This window comes from Oncorhynchus mykiss, chromosome 2 (assembly GCF_057628025.1).
Source record: "Oncorhynchus mykiss isolate SJ-2025 chromosome 2, ASM5762802v1, whole genome shotgun sequence".
In the NCBI taxonomy this organism is placed as follows: Eukaryota; Metazoa; Chordata; class Actinopteri; order Salmoniformes; family Salmonidae; genus Oncorhynchus; species Oncorhynchus mykiss.
Window position 1 is genome coordinate 50,544,262 of NC_143023.1, and position 15,682 is coordinate 50,559,943.

Consider the following 15,682-nt stretch of genomic DNA (forward strand, 5'->3'; position numbering starts at 1 on the left):
ACCCATGCCACACCCTGGCCTGACCAAATAAATGAAAATAAACACAAAATACTTCGACCAGGGCGTGACAGAAGCCCCTTTCAATCATTTTCTATTTTGGCTTTGTTGAAGTCCTGCTTTGTCATCCCCAGACAAGCTGAATGTTACCATCTCCTGGGGTAATAGATTCAACTGTTCAACACTTACAACTCAACGTTTAATACCATTCTGGAAAGTCTATAGATCCAGTGGTGACTTCATTAGGTACAACCCCCTATGCATCTGGAACAGCGTGAATTGAAACTGTTGATGAAACTGGGAAAGGAGATAGACTGTTGGAGTTATTAAGCCAGTCTGTACACGTTTTGGAACTTTTTGTTTCTAACCATTTTGAGCCTGTAATCGAACCCACAAATGCTGTTGCTCCAGATACTCAACTAGTCAAAATGACAGTTTTATTGCTTCTTTAATCAGTACAACAGTTTTCAGCTGTACTAACATAATTACAAAAGGGTTTTGTAATTATTAGCCTTTTAAAATAATTCATTTGGATTAGCTATTGGAACACAGGAGTGATGTGTCTGTCTCGGAGGACCTGTGCCCTAGGACCATGCCTCAGGACTACCTGGCATGATGACTCCTTGCTGTCCCCTGTCCACCTGGCCGTGCTGCTGCTCCAGTTTAAACTGTTCTGCCTGCGGCTATGGATCCCTGACCTCTTCACCAGACGTGCTACCTGTCCCAGACCTGCTGTTTTCAACTCTCTAGAGACAGCAGGAGCGGTAGAGATACTCTCAATGATCGGCAATGAAAATCCAACTGGTATTTACTCCTGAGGTGCTGACTTGTTGCACCCTCGACAACTACTGTGGTTATTATTATTTGACCATGCTGGTCATTTATGAACATTTGAACATCTTGGCCATGTTCTGTTATAATCTCCACCCAGCACAGCCAGAATAGGACTGGCCACCCCTCATAGCCTGGTTCCTCTCTAGGTTTCTTCCTTTTAGGCTGGGTTTCTGTACAGCACTTTGATAAATCAGCTGATGTAAGAAGGGCTATATAAATACATTTGATTTGATTTGATGGTTGCTGATAATGGGCCTCTGTACTGTACACCTATGTAGATATTCCATAAAGAAATCAGCCATTTCCAGCTACAATAGTCATTTACAACATTAACAATGTCTACACTGTATTCTGATCAATTTGATGTTCTTTTAATGGAATGTCCATGTTGATCCTCTTGGTTGTGTTGGTCCTCTTGATCCATCCACATGTCTTCTTTGTTAGTGAGGCCTGATCCCTTCATCCCGTAGTTTTTTCCTGTAATCTAATTTAATATGACTGAAGATGCAGGATTTTATGCCAGGCACCTTCCAATAGGGTATAACAGACTCGTTAGAACTTTGACCACACGCTCTCTAGACGGACTACATGCCCTCTATCAAATCAAAACTGGAATTGTTACTCAAAACAAAAGTTGTAAAAGTATGTTAGACATTTATAGAATAAATCACATCAATTTTTATGTTTCTGTGACAATCAATTCGTTATTGATTTTTACAATTTTAAATGGCTTTTGGCGAATGTCTGTTGAATGTCCGAAAGTAAAACCAACTTTTCCTCTGAATTTTTCAGACCCTTTACTGTATAAGAAAGGTATGGTCATCACTTGTTGAATGTTGTGCAACAAAGTCAACATAAGACCGTAAAAATAAAGTTATTATTTTCTATTCTATACTAAACCTAGTCCAGAAACACAGAATCAATTTCAGATCTGGAATTGACAGTGGCCCAATTCAGTCCCAATCTTGAATCTAACCAGAGGAAAAGGCGAAGTCCGTATAGTCTGCTATAACGTTTCACAGGGAATAAAAACAATCCCCCGCTCAACCCGGCCAGGGTTTCAGGGGAAAGGCGATAACAAAAGGCCATTAACAGTTCGTTCAACCTTCACCTGGACACATGTAGAAGACAGAAGATAACAAAAGCCATCATCGAGACGAAGATAAAGGAGAGCGCAGCCTTGTGCGTCTTTTCGCGGTCAGCTGACAATTTATCCACCAATCATAAGTCGTATAGGGTTGAAAATCCATCCAATTGAAGCTGCGACTTGTACGTGAAAAAATAGGCTGCATATAACCTACCGACTGGAAACGTAGTTGCGCAGATTGCGATCGTCCGATGAAACTACAGCAGTAAGTAGCAGGCTACCCGTATCTACATATTGCGCTCATCTCCTTCTATTGACGTTGGATTGGATACTGATCTGGAGTTTACTATATTCTACAGGCTATCAATTTCACTGAGCCTTGTGCAATCTGTAAAAAAAATCAGTCAACAGGGCAGTCTTAGTCTATTTAGCCAACTGTGTTTTTAGTCCTTGACCAGGACTCTCGTTTCAATGACACATCATTGGAGGAAGGCGTCAGTAAGAGCCCCTGCGCTCGGTCTGAACATTATCACACGCATTGCTTGCGGTACGGTTTTGGGAACCAAAGGACCTTTCATATCAGCGAGAAACAATTTTCAAAAAGCATCAAGTTGACACACACCTTGACAGGGGTCTTGTTCCCACGCGACCATCTCCACGTTATAGCGTGGAAGACCGAGGGACCGCTAATTTAACTGTCTAGTACGCGCCAAACACCTGCGTGTAACACAAAGAAGGCTGCCAGAAATGTGTTATCGCTGAGAAACACTTGACTGCAAAGCCGGTCAAAACAGTGTAGCCTACAGGGTGTGTATTATGATGTGATATGAAAGTAAAGTGCTTTATGTTTCTAGAACCGTATCGCAATTGTGAATCGATGCAGAGCCAGTCTACTTCTGAAAATAACGTACTGAATAAGTTCCTTGGACCTTTAACAAGTATGGGGAATGTTTAGGCTCCTAAATAGTAGGCCTACATATTGGGTTAGTTAGGCCTATGCTTGGCATGCAGAATTTACACTAGCCTGCTTTTGTTGCCCAATGTAAACAGACTGTTGTCTGGTTGATCCAAAAGATATACCCGGATTAGATTTAGCCATTTTTCACTGCAAGCTTTTGTTAAGAACAACCTTATCATTTCAAAAAATATAGATGCACACTTCTATAGAATCATTGTCGGTAAGATTGTTTTCACTAATCTTGGTAGAATGCATGCCAATCTTGCTTGTTATCCTCAGGAATTTGTTTGAAAATCCGAGCTCAAATGAATGGTAATCCGATTATACATCAACCTGCAACTGTACGTTCCAGCCACGATCCTATTGTTGTAAAATCATACGATTCGACAGGATTTTGGACAATATAAATCAATCATAAAACATTATATAGCCTCCTCATTGTTATTCTTATTGTGTTACTTTTTTATTTGAGTGTACTTGGTAAATATTTAGGGGCTTGTAAGTAAGCATTTCATGTTAAAGTCTACACTTGTTGTATTCGGAGCATTTGGACAATAAAGTTTGACCCCGTCAGGACAGCCAGGGCTTTGTGAAAAGAAAACATGTTACATAAGAGTATGGCACCCTGCATTATATACATTAAATGTGTTTTCTTTTAAGACATGAAGGGCGACGTCACTCAAATGAACAGCAAAGGTCAGGTCCCTGTCCAGATGAACCCAAGCAGTCAAAGACAGGTAAGAGCATCAGTGCAATTGACATCTGGATGTTCCCGATGCATTTGTTGAACAAGTAAGACCGAGTCATAGACAGTCTCTTTCTAGCCTGGGTAGCAGTCTTGTTTAACATTTCACTCCTTGTACTCTGTGTCAGGTGCGATTGTTTTGCAGGCTAAAAGGAGTGACCTATGCTACTTGACTGTACTTATCTGGATACGTGTCAGTACAGGTCTAACTTGTAGGACTGCATTTTATTCTATCCAGTGCAGAGGGAATATATACAGTTTATACACATGATGATGTGAGTTGAGGAAATAGTGATCATTGCAGAAGGTGACTTGAGAGAGTGAGCAATTGAAAAGTAAAGAGTTGTGAAGGCAACCTGACTGTTGGGTCATAGAGCAGATTTGTTTATATAAATATTGTTTTTCTCTTCCTATAGGAGGCCCCAGGAGGCCTTTTGGACTCGGTGATGAAAGCGGTCATCGTCATTGGATCTGGCCTCTTTGTCCTGGCAGCCTTTGGGAACTCCTTAACATGGTAATAACAACAAACATCCACTGTAGGGACAAGAGATGATTTCAGAACAAACATGAACCAATGCGATATTTACACTGTGAACACTGGAATAATATGAATTTGTTCCATTTTAGAGTAATAAGAACAATATTGAATTGTTATTGCAACCACAGATTTGTGGGACTAGTTGTAACCATAGCCTTTTCCCTGTGCCTCCCAGGCATCTGCAGAGGTTTTGGGGAGCATCAGGAGACTTCTGGCAAAACCAGTGGACCAAAGTACACCAGAGGTGGGAGGGACACGAGACAGCCTTGTTCTATGCCGGTAAGAGACAATGTAACTGGTGGGCTCTGAAGCCCGGTGTCCCGCTGGAAATAACATCCGACGTAAACTAAAGGAAGTATTATGTGCTGCACAAAGGAACAGGAAGAACTAGACTGTGGCGAGCAGCCCAGTACAACTCTCTCATGGAATTCCGATGTTCCACAGCTCTGATATCTGGGTGATATAATAAAGACAAACAACATAGCAAGTTCAGGCTTCTTTCTTCTTCTCCCCAGAATAGTGAAGTATATTTATGTTCCGTCCATTATTAGGCACAAACATCTGTCTAGAGATGATGTCATGTGATTTGTAAAGGCTGGGTCTCAAATGGCACCCTATTCCCTACATACCGCCCTAGTCAAACGTAGTGCACTGTAAAGGCAAAATAGGGACCGTTTTGGCACTTCAGTCACCATCTTTGGTTTTATATCACTTTTGAGATGTTAATGTACTGATTGAGTGAAACCTGCTGAGCTGTTCTTAGATAATGTTAGGGCATGCTGTATCTTGCTGTATCTTGAATTAGTTCATGTGTACATGATGCGGTTGTTGTATTGCATGTAATGCATTGATTCTGGTTGTGCTGAACAGGGGCGATGTTTGTGCCTTTTGCGGCTTTCTGGGGGTCCAATCTTCTGCTCATGCTGGTTGATTACACTGGAATGCCCAACTTCATCACCCGTTACAGAATACAGGTGGACAAGAACAACCCGGTACAGTCAGTCTAATCCTGTTTTACACACCTGTATCTCATCATGACCTCCATTTATTACAGTAAACAGGAAGGGCTCTAATCAGGATCATCTTTATGAAAGCCTCACATTTCACTCTAGTGAAAGGAGTTGTGTGTGTGTGTGTGTGCTCTCACGTGCGCGAGTGTTTGTACTAGCATGTGTGTTGTGAAATTCAGTGTCATCATAAACAGGGCCAGGAGGTTCTCTCCTGTTCATGTTCAGGTCCCGTGGTCAGGAAAAACTCAGGTCTCTATGAATGGCATGTCCATCAGTCGATCGGACCAATGTCCTCTTACTGAGTTTGATGAACAGATGTTGTTTTACAGGACACTAGCGAGAGAACGACTGCCATTACTGAGGACCGCTGGTTACTTAGTGTTTACCCTGCCATCTCCTGCAATCTGTGGAAGATTAGATACTTAAGTGACATTGTGTTACTCAAAGTGCTTATCAGTCATAAACATTACCTGTTTATAATATATGCCAAATGCAGCTAGATATACTCACCAAATAATGTAGCCAGATATTGAAGAATTGCCCTGTGAGTTTCAAAGGTCAGTGATGATTTTTGAATGTGAGGGTGCAAAGCTCAGAAAACACGAGACCGGATTGAGGATAACTATACTTTGCCAACTGCACATAACCTCTTTATCTGATTATAAAGCAGAGATCTGTTTACGTCGGCTCTACAGTGATGTATGTAGCGAGTGTTTGATTTGTACATTTGTGGATTTGTCATGGATACCATTCAAATTCTTTCAGACCGATGGACACAAATGACTATTGTCATGTGCTACATTGTGGTTTCCTAAGAAAGATTGATGGTGCCGGCTAGAGTAATTATATTCTAGGTACACAACGAACGAGGTCAAATTAGACCCCCTTACTTACATCTTAAAAACTAGCAGACATTGAAAAACGTTGAAGTAAACAAAACAAGTTCAACTAAGTGAACAATAAACAAGAAGACTAATGATTGCAGAAATGGGTGATGATAATTGATTACTTGAAGGAAACGGAGACCTGACATTTGCCACTAAAACTGTCCCCATCCCCTAGGTTGACCCAGTGAAGCTGCGCCACGCGGTGAAGACGGTGGTCTTCAACCAGCTCTTCATCTCTGCTCCCATGGTGGTGGTGTGCTGGGCGGTTATGTTTTCTAGTGGGAATCCCTGCGGCCCAGAGCTGCCCACCTTCCACCGAGGCCTGTTGGAGATGGCCTTCTGCGCTGTGCTGGAGGAGCTTCTGTTCTACTACTCGCACAGGTAAGGACTGGGGGCAGCATGGTTTCTCATATACAATACAGTGCCTTGTCAGGAATAATTGATTTGTGTGGAAAATGCTGTACCCAAAGATAAGCGAACGATTACGACAAACAATAGACGGACATATGCATATGGGGAAACAGACACGCTCCTCTGAGAGGTTCCAAAGACAAGATACTCATGACAGTGCCTTCAGAGTGTATCCTTTGCCTTATTCCACATTGTGTTGTTGCTGCCTGAATTCAAAATGGAGGAAATGGCTGTTTTTTTCTCACCCATCTACACACATTACCCCTTCTTTTTTCTTTTTTTACATTTTAGAAGATTTATTGAAAATGAAATACAGAATTATCTAATTTACTAAGTATTCACACCCCTGAGTCAATACTTTGTAGAATCCCATTTGGCAGTGATTACAGCTGTGAGTCTTTCTGGGTAAGTCTCTAAGAGCGATTACAGCTGTGAGTCTTTCTGGGTAAGTCTCTAAGAGCTTTCATTTGCGGTCATTTGCCCATTTTAATCTTTTCAAAATTCTTCAAGCTTTGTCAAATTGGTTGCTGATCATTGCTGGACAACCATTTAAGTCTTGCCATTGATTTTTAAGTAGATCTTGAAGTCAACTGTAACTCAGCCACTCAGGAACATTCAGTGTCTTCTTGGTAAGCAAACTCCAGTGTATATTTGGCCTTGTGTTTTAAGTTATTGTCCTACTGAAAGGTGAATTCAAAGCAGACTGAACTAGGGTTTCCTCTAGGATTTTGCCTGTGCTAAGCTCCATTCATTTTTTCTTTTTTAAATCCTGAAACTCCCCAGTCCTTAATGATTACAAGCATACCCATAACATTATGCAGCCACCACTATGCTTGAAAATATGAAGAGTGGAACACAGGAATGTGTTGTACTGGATTTGCCTCAAAAATAACACTTTGTATTCAGGCCAAAAAGTGAATTGCTTCTCCACATTTTTTGCAGGATTACTTTACTGCCTTGTTGCAAACAGGATGCATGTTTTTGAATATATATATATTATTATTATTTTATTTCATTTCTGTTAATTAGGTTAGAGTTGTGGAGTAACTACAATGTTGTTGATCCGTCCTCAGTTTTCTCCTATCACAGCCATTACACTGTTTTAACATCTCTGAGCGGTTTCTTTCCTCTTTGGCAACTGAGTTAGGAAGGACACCTATATCCTTGTAGTGACTGGGTGTAATTAATAACTTTACCATGCTCAAAGGGATATTCAGTGTCTGCTTTGTCTTGTTTTACCCATCTACCCTTCTTGGTGAGGCATTGGAAAACCTCCCTGGTCTTTGTGGTTGAATCTGTGTTTGAAATTCAGTGCTCGACTGAGGGACCTTACAGATAATTGTGTGTGTGGGGTACAGAGTTGAGGTAGTCATTCAAACATAATTTTAAACACTATTATTGCACACAGATGAGTCCATGCAACTTATGTGACTTGTTAAGCAAATGTTTACTGAACTTATTTTGGCTTGTCATAACAAAGGGGTCGAATACTTGGTGACTTAAGACATTTCAGCTTTTCAATAAAAAAAAAAAATTACATTGAAAAACATCCCACTTTCACATTACCAGGTATTGTGTGTAGGCCAGTGACCCCCAAAACGCTAACTTTAATACATTTTTAAATTCAAGCTGTAACACAACAAATGTGGGGAAAAGTCAAAGGGTGTGCATATTTTCTTTAGGTACCGTATATTCTCATCCTTATCTCTGTTCGCTCTCCAGCTGCCTCCAAGTGCCTGGGCCCTGGTCAAAACATAAGCCATCTTGCAAGGCCAGTGAACCAGGGATTAGACATCTCTATCACGTTAAAGTGCCGATAGCTGAATTTCAGCCTTTATCCCCAGAAATATCACTTAGGGTATTAAATGCTTTCTAAGTGCTGTTTTTTTGTGACCCCCATCACCAGAGAGGGGTCAACCTCTGGTTTAATAGGCAGCTGGAATTTATCAGCCTGTAGAAGGTACACTTACCATTTTTACATTTTAGTGCTTTGTTGGCTATGCACTAAGTAAAGGGACAACATGAACATGTTGCATTATCACATAACATATGGAACGACAAAAAGGATTATGTTTTGTGCTAGAATGTTACAAGCACATTCAATGCTGTGGCAAAGAATTTATACTGAACGCAACATGCAACAATTTCAACGATTTTACTGAGTTACAGTTCATGTAAGGAAATCTGTCAATTGAAATGAATTCATTAGGCCCTAATCTATAGATTTCACATCACTGGGCAAGGGCACAGCCATGGGTGGGCCTGGGAGGGCATAGGCCCACCCACTGGGGAGCCAGGCCCAGCCAATCAGAATGAGTTTTACAGACAGAAATACTCCTCAGCTTCTTCAGCTGTCCGGGTGGTTGGTCTCAGACGATCCTGCAGGTGAAGAAGCCAGATGTGGAGGTCCTGGGCTGGCGTGGTTACACATGGTCTGGGGTCGTGAGGCCAGTTGGACGTACTGACAAATTCTCTAAAATGACATTGCAGGCAGCTTATGGTAGAGATATGAACATTCAATTCTCTGGCAACAGCTCTCGTACATTCCTGCAGTCAGCATGCCAATTGCACGTTCCCTCAACTTGAGACATCTGTGGCATTGTGTTGTGTGACAAAACTGCACATTTTAGAGTGTATTTTGTCTCCAGCACAAGGTGCACCTGTGTAATGACCATGCTGTTTAATCAGCTTCCTGATATGCCAAACCTGTCAGGTGGATGGATTATCTTGGCAAAGTAGGGATGTAAACAAATTTGTGCACAAAATGTGAGAGAAATAATAATTTTTGTGCAAATGGAACATTTCCCAGATCTTTTATTTCAGCTCATGAAACATGGGACCAACATTTTACATGTTGCCTTTTATATTTTTGGTCAGAGAGCTGAGAGTGAAAATACAACTCACCCTGACAGTATCTTCGACCGTCTGACAACTCTCTGACATTTAACTTGTGATCCCTTCCCTGCCAGGCTGTTTCACCATCCTGCCCTCTACAAGCATTTCCACAAGCAGCACCATGAGTGGACGGCTCCCATCGGAGTGGTCTCTCTCTACGCCCATCCTCTGGAGCACGTGGTGAGCACTTTATGCCTACCACTCTTCTTTCTTTCTCTCTCTCAAAGTCAAACTAGGGGACCGTAGCTTGAAACACTGCATTGTGGATAATCTTGTAAGCAGATAATTTCTAACCATATTTCTAAACAATGTAAAACCATGTTGCTGATGGTCCTGCCCCACCCCCAGCTGTCCAACATGCTGCCTGCCCTGATCGGCCCTGTTATCCTGGGTTCCCACCTGGTCACAACCACCCTGTGGTACGCTCTGGCTCTGGTCAGCACCACCATCTCCCACTGTGGCTACCACCTCCCCTTCCTGCCCTCCCCCGAGTTCCACGACTACCACCACCTCAAGTGAGTCCTGTCTTATGCAAGATAGACTTGCGTCCCAAATGGCACCCTATTCCCTTTGTAACACACTACTTTTTAACAGAGCCCTATGGGACTTTGTTAAAAGTAGTGCACTATAAAGGGCATAGGGTGCCATTTGGGACATACCAGAATTACTTAATTTTCCCAGAGGGGACTTTGGTATGTTAACTGATATAGGGCACACTGTTCTTGGCATATGCATTTTATTACTGTGAATCCCTGTCCAGTTCTTTGTTTGTACTTTGGACTTGGTTGACTCTGCCGGCCAAGTATGGTAATAGCTCCTCCACATATCTCTTCTGAAGGCTAGGTGGAATTTTTCTGTAATATTGCTTATGCTTGTTAAATCTAATCCTTCCCGATCCGAAAAGGGGAGTTGATACGTGCAAAAGAGTGGGGGTTGGTTTGGGATTTGTCACATGGACAAGTTAGCCTGCCTGAAACACAGCGAGTCTGTGGCTTTAGCCAGGCAATGTACATGTCAAATTCAAAGGAGGAAACGTTAAGAACAGCACACTGTTTTATTTTGTAGTAATTATGTCCCCTACCCTCCATCTCTGCAGGTTCAACCAGAACTTTGGAGTCCTGGGGGTTCTGGACAGGCTACACGGGACCGACGCCAACTTCAGGAAGACCAAGGCTTACGAGCGTCACACCCTGCTGCTCAGCCTCACCCCTCTGACCGAGAGCATCCCAGACCCCCCCAAGAAGGTCCAGTGATTCTACCCCGTCACTTCTGACCTCCACCTACATCCCAATAATCTCTCCTTACTCCTGTAGTGTGCACTCGTCCATACGGTTAAAATCATTGGATTGGTGTAAACATGAGCTAGAGGAATATCTATGATCAAGTGCACAGAGAAAGGAGAGATTATAGAGATGCAATCAGTATTCCCATCCTCAAGTCTGGCACTGGGCTTGCTCCTCTCCCACTGTTCCTTTCTAATCTTGGTAGTCGAGACAGTGGAGTTCTTATTAAAGGTAGAGTCAGCAAAATGACGTTGCACGAGCAGCAACGCAGATGTTGTGATGAGCAAGATGCAAGACTTTGCTCTCACAGTCACACACGCTATCTGCGCATGTGCACAGGCTTGCTTCACGCTCTTACAACGTGGTAGCCGCGGGACAAAAAAACGGGAGAAGTTTAGCCTCGTGCTCCAACGCTCTTAGTTGTTGCGGAAGTTGACCCAATATGCTGTTTACTTTTGTGCATCTACATCCTATCCCTGACTCTAGCACCTCATTACACTGAAAACACATGGTGGTAATTTACTTATTTTTACCTACATGATCAGAAGACTTTTGTTTCATCTTGTTATAACGTTCCTAGCAGTAGCACTTTCTACCTTTTCAGTCTAACCTTGTTCTCCGCTGTTAAGTATAAACTTTGCAGCTTGGAGATAAGGACGGGACATACCGCTTTTTAATTATAAATACTACATTTTATAATCTGATTGTTGGACGGCACTTTATTACTGTAATTGGCACACATATTAAAGATGCAGTTCTTTGAGTGATTCCTGTGTAACTGGAGAAAAACGTACTAATATAAGGTGATTACAGTATGCTTATTGTTAGTAAGTTTGTGGATTTTGGTCTATGGAAAACCATACAATCAACTTTGTCACCATTTGTATGATCTGTATTGATTGAATGATAAATTGGTCCTTAAAGGGTTGTGCTCTGTAGAGTCTGACTCCTGGGTTGAGATTTGGGAGTCAGTATAGATTTTTACATGACCCGTAATTCATAAACTGTGCCATTGTTGCAGAATAAAACCTTAACAAAAAACAAACATCTCATTTGTTTCAAAGCTTTGACACAATCAGCATTCATCGTCACACCTGTAAATTCTCTTTTTTACACCAATTCTCTCATAATCCGTAGTCTGCTACAGTATTCATCCATCCATCATCCATCAGTGATGTGACTGATCCAGAAAGCAGAATTACATTTTAAGTCATTTAACAGAAGCTCTTATCCAGAGCGATTCGAGTTAAGTGCCTTGGTCAAGGGCACAACAGATTTTTTGACCTAGTCAGCTCAGAGATTCGAACCAGTAACCTTTCAGTTACTCGCCCAATGCTCTTAACCGCTAGGCTTCCTGCCACCCCCATGGATCAATGGTTTATCCAGTTAACTGTCCCCCCAAAAATATGTATTACTTAATCTCTTCAAGATAGTCAAAAGATTGGAAACACCTACTCAAGGATTTTTCTGAATGTTTGACTATTTTCTACATTAAAGAATAGTAGTGAAAACAACTAGGAAATAACACAGAATCATGTAGTAACCAAAAAAGTGTTAAATCAAAATGTATTTTATAGTCAAGATCTTTCAAAGTCGCCACCCTTTGCCTTGATGACAGCTTTGCACACTTGGCCTTCTTTCAACCAGCTTCAAGAGGTAGTCACCTGGAAAGCATTTCAATTAACAGGTGTGCCTTGTTAAAAGTTAATTAGTGGAATTTCTTTCCTTCTTAATGCGTTTGAGCCAATCAGTTGTGTTGTGACAAGGTAGGGGTGGTATACAGAAGATAGCCCTATTTGGTAAAAGACCAAGTCCATATTATGGCAAGAACAGCTCAAATAAGCAAAGATAAATGACAGTCCATCATTACTTTAAGACATGAAGGTCAGTCAACACGGAACATTTCAAGAACTTTGAAAGTTTAGTCGCAAAACCAATCAAGGGCTGGCTCTCATGAGGACCACCACAGAAAAGGAAGACAGAGTTTCCTCTAATGCAAAGGATAAGTTCATCAGATTTACCAGCCTCAGATTGCAGCCGAAATAAATGCTTCACAGAGTTCAAGTAACAGACATCTCAAAATCAACTGTTCAGAGGAGACTGTGTGAATCAGGTCTTCATGGTTGAATTGCTGCAAAGAAACCACTACTAAAGGACACCAATAAAGAGAAGAGACTTGCTTGGACTAAGAAACACAGGAAATGGACATTAGACTTGTGTAAATCTGTCCTTTGGTCTCGGAGTCCAAATGTGAGATTATTTTTCCAACCGCTGTATCTTTGTGAGACGCAAAATAGGTGAACGAAGGATCTCCGCATGTGTGGTTCCCAACGTGAAGCATGGAGGAGGTTGGTGTGGGGGTGCTTTGCTGGTGACACTGTCAGTGATTTATTTAGAATTCCTGGCACAGTTAACCAGCATGGCTACCAAAGTATTCTGAAGCCATACGCCATCCCATCTGGTTTGCACACATTTGTTTTTCAACTCAATGACCCAAAACACACCTCCAGGCTGTTTGACCTAGAATGAGAGTGATGGAGGGCTGCATCAGTTGACCTGGCCTCCACAATCATCCAACCTCAACCCAATTGAGATGGTTTGGGATGAGTTGGACTGCAGAATGAAGGAAAAGCAGCCAACAAGTGCTCAGCATTTGTGGGAACTACTTCAAGAGTGTTAGAAAATCATTCCTCATGAAGCAGGTTGAGAGAATGCCAAGAGTGTGCAAAGCTGTCATCAAGGCAAAGGGTGGCTACTTTGAAGAATCTCAAATGTATTTTGATTTAACACTTTCTTGGTACTACATGATTCCATGTGTTATTTCATAGTTTTGATGTCTTCACTATTATTCTACAATGTAGAAAATAGTCAAAATAAAGAAAAAACGTTGAGTGAGTAGGTGTCCAAACTTCTGTCCAGTACTGTATATGGTCTTGAAATTGGATTGGCATGGTATAATTGGGCGCGTTCGAGCGGATAACATTTTACTAAGTTGCCTTTCAAAATATGTATACAGGGATAAAAAAATTGTCCAACTTGTTCACTGCATGAACTTTACAAAAACCATGTGACCAAAGGACATGCAGTCGCCAGTTGCTTCTCACCAGCTGCATCATGCAGCCAGCGCCTGGCTAGTGGGGGGCACTATTTTTCAACCAATCAGTGTTTTTGTTTGACCCAGGTGAACGGGACCAAAGACTTGACTGAAATAGGAACCAACAGTAGCTAGGTTACCATCCAATTGGCAACAGATTTTCATGCGAATATTCTAGTATTATTTTCCTACTAGTGATGTTTCCATCAAATTGACTTGTTGCGGACAAATGTCTGTGCTTGATGACGTAGTGCACATAAAAATGTATTTTGCGGTTAAATTCCCATGTTCCTGAATAAAAAATAATAATAAACTGCATTCTTTCCCGATGAGTCACAGTGGGAGGACCACACGTCATCGTACGACTCCAAGTTGACTTCAGTCTGCACCAGTCTGCTTGGCACAGGCACTGTTTTACTCCCATGGGCGAAGTGAAAGCTGGTCCCTCTGCAGAGCAGGGGAGGCAGCAGTCCCTGTGCACCTAGCTCGATGACAGGAGAGATGGCACGGTCCCCTCCCCAGATGTTCACTGTGACAACAGTACTCCCAAATAGCATGGCCAAAACACTGGAAGCCGAAGCCCTCGAGCCCAGAGTGGACTGGGCTTCAGGCAAACGTTGGCACTTAGACACATTGTTTAAACTTGGGGTAGCCAAGTTCCAAGGTTGTTCAGAGTGCTGAAAAAACAAGAGAGGCATGGAAAAATAAACAAATTGCCACAGTCCACAAGGAGCCATTACACAACTTTACATAGCGCATTACGGGAGACTCTCTGTCGTCCTGGATTATGCGAACGTTGACCTTGGGGTACAGGCTACAATTCGTTGTGCATCCCTCACATTTTTACAGCATCATTACATTGGTTCTTCCTGAGGCATCAGCACCCCGTTGTGAGGGGGGAGATTTCTTCCCTTCTTAAGAAGCAGGCAATCCAAGTGGCTCCTATGTCAGAGGCCCAGGACGGCTGATTCGCAAAAGGGGTGAGACATTGCGTCCCATTTTAATCCTGCGTGCCCTAAACAAGCACCCCAGGCCAAATTTAGGCTGTGTCACATTTTTTGGCCAATGCCCGCGCTTATTGGGGATGATGACTTCTATGATCGCCATGGTTCCCCTCGGGCTGTTGCGACCTTTGGCGGTTGATAGACACTCGCTTGGACGCATTGCGGCACCTAAACCGGTCCTGTCATGCCTACGGGCTCTGGCTCGGTGGAGGGACCAGCAGCATGTGTCAAGTTATATCCTGCAAGTTGATCACGACAGATCACGATCCCCCCGAGGGTAGTGTATGCATTGTGAGGGCAGCTCAATTTGGGGGTTGGGTACATAGCACTCATGCATTTACTCCCGTTGTCAGGCCAGCGTGTGGTGGTGAGGACCGACAACTGGACAGTGGCGGCATACAGACAGAGAGGGCTGCAATCTCGCCCCCTTTTATCCATAGCTCGCTCCCTACTGCTGTAGAGCAGTGTGCACACTACCCGGGAGCCATGTTGGAGATCTCCACGCGTTATCCGTTCACCCCTCTTGTAGGAAGTTACCCGTGGCGACTCTAAGGCGACGTTGTGTCCTAACGCAGACTAAGTCATGACTATGTCCTACAGGTCTCTAGCTCTACCCTTTTCGCCTCCTCAGTTTGCTTCTGAGGAACAGCGGAGGTTACATGCCTTGTGTCTGGTATGAGTGTTATGCATGTACATTGAATGGACCAGGGGTTGCGCAATACCCAAATACCACAGGTTGGCTTGGAACTCTGGGTGGTCTGCCGTGGGCCATTTCATTTGATGTTGGCTTGGGGCTATCCCCATAGCTGTGTTGCACAAAGTTGACAAAGGGAACGTACAGTTATAACTATAACTACTATTCCCTGAAGAAGGGAAATAAGGTACACCTTTTCGGCCACGTGCTGCCCAGTTCTGGGCTTGGTGAAGAGCGGTACTGAA

General features: G+C 42.7%; 1 protein-coding gene across 1 annotated transcript; it reads left to right on the forward strand.

Annotated features, from left to right (window-relative positions):
* Positions 1-1,786: 1,786 nt before the first annotated feature.
* faxdc2 (fatty acid hydroxylase domain containing 2) lies at positions 1,787-11,690 on the forward strand. Its single transcript, XM_090201564.1, has 9 exons — positions 1,787-2,183; positions 3,537-3,613; positions 4,038-4,135; positions 4,335-4,438; positions 5,030-5,151; positions 6,232-6,437; positions 9,437-9,542; positions 9,711-9,877; positions 10,459-11,690. Exons 2-9 carry the CDS (start codon positions 3,539-3,541, stop codon positions 10,613-10,615), a joined length of 1,035 nt encoding a protein of 344 aa, XP_090057690.1. The 5' UTR covers positions 1,787-2,183; positions 3,537-3,538; the 3' UTR covers positions 10,616-11,690.
* The last annotated feature ends 3,992 nt before the right edge of the window (positions 11,691-15,682 follow it).